The sequence below is a fragment of the Carlito syrichta genome, unplaced genomic scaffold (genome assembly GCF_000164805.1).
Source record: "Carlito syrichta isolate Samal-C Ts95f unplaced genomic scaffold, Tarsius_syrichta-2.0.1 Scaffold314326, whole genome shotgun sequence".
Classification (NCBI taxonomy): Eukaryota; Metazoa; Chordata; class Mammalia; order Primates; family Tarsiidae; genus Carlito; species Carlito syrichta.
Window position 1 is genome coordinate 149845 of NW_007258422.1, and position 2809 is coordinate 152653.

The 2809-nt window shown below is 40.5% G+C and overlaps 1 protein-coding gene across 1 annotated transcript in view; it reads right to left on the reverse strand.

The window, feature by feature from the left end:
• Nucleotides 1–538: 538 nt before the first annotated feature.
• The window catches only part of CUNH12orf45 (chromosome unknown C12orf45 homolog), an 11940-nt gene continuing 9669 nt past the window's right edge, over nt 539–2809 (reverse strand). The window contains exon 5 of the mRNA XM_021719220.1: nt 539–783. Coding sequence (XP_021574895.1) covers nt 568–783 — 216 coding nt within the window. The 3' untranslated portion in view covers nt 539–567. The remainder of the gene's footprint in view (nt 784–2809) is intronic.

The window sequence follows — 2809 nt, forward strand, 5'->3', positions numbered from 1 at the left end:
TTTCGTTTACCTTAAATCATGACTTGTAAATCCCATACTGAGACCAAATAAGTCCATTATAATGGTGACAGAGAGTGATGTCAGTGACTAGTTTTAGGCAATCCCTCAAGACTAAGGGGCTGACCAAAGGTAGAGAATTTTTAAATTAAACAAACAGGAAGGAGGTCATTACTAACCACAACCTGACTTAGTATATAAATACACCAAGACCTAACTTAGGAGTATATATTTTGTAACAAAAAAACCAACCTTCAGCCAATCACAGGCAGCCAAGTGATCAGACGATGCCCAAATAAGGCAAACTGTACTTTCAGTTTGGCCTATAAAAACACACTTCCCAAGCTATACAGCAGAGGTCTCTGAACCCCTTTCAGTTTAAAGTGCTGTCTGACTCATAAATTGTTCTTTGCTCAAATGAACTCTGTTAAATTTAATTTGTCTAAATTTTTCCCTTAGCACATAAAAGTACCAAAGGTACCTGAAATGCAAAACAGCCAGTGAACCACATTCTTTTTCACAGAATTCACAGGCACATATGACCTGTTTCTTTTCAGATTATTTATTTTGCTACTTCTTTTTTTTACTAGCTGGACTGTCCAAAACTTCAATCTTGCCTTTTCCACCTTCAGAATTAGGAAGCTTAATATTATTTATGGTAACTTCACAAGGAATGCTGTCATCTTCATCCTCTGATTCTGAACTGTTCTCTGAGCTGTCTTGTGAACTCTCTTCTGAACTGTCTTCTTTGGAATCCGATTGATTCATCTCAAACAAGGCCACATCCTGCATAAAGTATCAGATAGGAAATCCATTTCAGAGCAGTTCCCTAAAAAGTTATAATAAAACAACACTAGGAACAACCAACATTCAGCACAAATATTGAAACATAAATGCAAGAAATGATTTTAATAAAACATGGCATTTTTATGCTTTTCATTGCCAGGGTCCACCATAATTATGGTCTACATTTACTACAAGTCAAATAGTCTCCTGTGGTCTAATTCTATATATCCTGAACACGTTCAAGCACTATAGTAAGTACTAGAGACTTAACAACAAAAAATGAAAACAAGCTGGGCTTGGTGGCTCAGCCTGTAATCCCGTGCTTTGGGAGGCTGAGGTGAGTGGATTGCCTGAGCCATGGGTTCAAGACCCGCCTGGGCAACTTGGCCAGACCTCACCTCTACAATAAATCAAAAAATTAGCCGGGCGTGGTAGTGCGCACCTGTAGTTCCAGCTACTTGGAAGGCTGAGGCGGAAGGATCGCCGGAGCCCAGGAGGTCGAGGCTGTAGTGGCTGGGAGCGGCCACTGCACTCCAGTCTGGGCAACAGAGTGAGACTCTAACTCAAAAACAAATAAATAAATAAATAAATAAAACAAAACCCTTAACTCAATGAAATTTACATTTTTGAGCGGGAACCAGTTAATTACAACCCGCAAGCCAAATTCCATCCACTGCCTGCTTTTGTTCAGTTCATGAACTAACAATGGTTTTTACATTTTTTAAGTGATTGGGGGGAAAAAAATCAAAATACTACTATTTTGTGAAATGTGAAAATTTTATGAAATTCAAATTTCAGTATCCACAAAATTAGGTTTATAAACCTTACTTATTCATCTAAGCATTATTAATGGCTGCTTTTATGCTACAACAGCAAGAGTTTTGTAGTCACAACAGAGACAGTATGGAACGCAGAGCCTAATAGATCTACTAACTGGCCTTTAACAGAAAATGTTTGCTGACTATACATAAATACATATAGAGCATAATGTAGAGCAGTGAAAAGAAAGGAAAATAAAGCAGGATAAGATCATTAGCAAGGCCATCAAGGAAGGCCTGTTGATGAGCTGACAACTGAAATGAAAGAGAGGAAGTCTAGATGTAGAAGCCTAGGGAATAGCATTCTCCATGAAAAAACTGCAAGGAACAAAGACTTGGAGCTGGAGAGCAGTATATGAAGGGGCTGGACAGGAGATACAGTCAGGCTGATAGCTGGAGGCAGCAGCATGTATCTTTGAAAAACCTACAAGTTATTAGAAATGTGATGGGAAGCCTCTGGTTTCCCAATTGCATACCACACACACTGTGTGAAGAATAAACTCCAGGGAGGAACGAGTAGGAGGGAGACCTGTTATAAAGTTACTGTGACAGTCTGAAGGAGAGGAGATAGTTACTTGGACTGAGGGGGTCCGAGGGTGCAGTGGAGGTTGTACAAAGTAGTTGGATTTGGGATATATTCTGGAGGGAGAGCTGACCAGATCCGCTGATGAATTAGATGCTATTATTAACAATGGTGTCAGTTCTGTCCAGACGTAAGTGTGTTATGAAGGAAATTCCAGTGCAGATGAAAGATATGAGTGTAACCTAAGAGAAAAGTTTTGCACATAGCTTATGTCATCAATCATTCTCTTCAACACATCATTTATGTTGGAACACTCAATGAATCAGAGTATGATTACCTCTTCTGGGCTTAGCTGGAAAAAAAAAATTCAGTTAGGACATTTAATAAGTTAAATGCTTCAAGATAACAAATGTAATACTTGACTTGAACAAAAGCCCCTCTGTGATTCCATATGACTAAATTCTTTTTCTTTTTTTGAGTGGAAGTCTCACTCTGTCACCCAGACTGGAGTGCAGTGGCCGCTTCCGGCCACCGCAGCCTCGACCTGCTGGGCTCCGGCGATCCTTCCGCCTCATCCTTCCAAGTAGCCGGAGTTACAGGCATGCGCCACCACGCCCGGCTGATTTTTTGATTTATTGTAGAGATGAGGTCTCGCTGCCCGGGCGGGTCTCGAACCCGCGGTCTC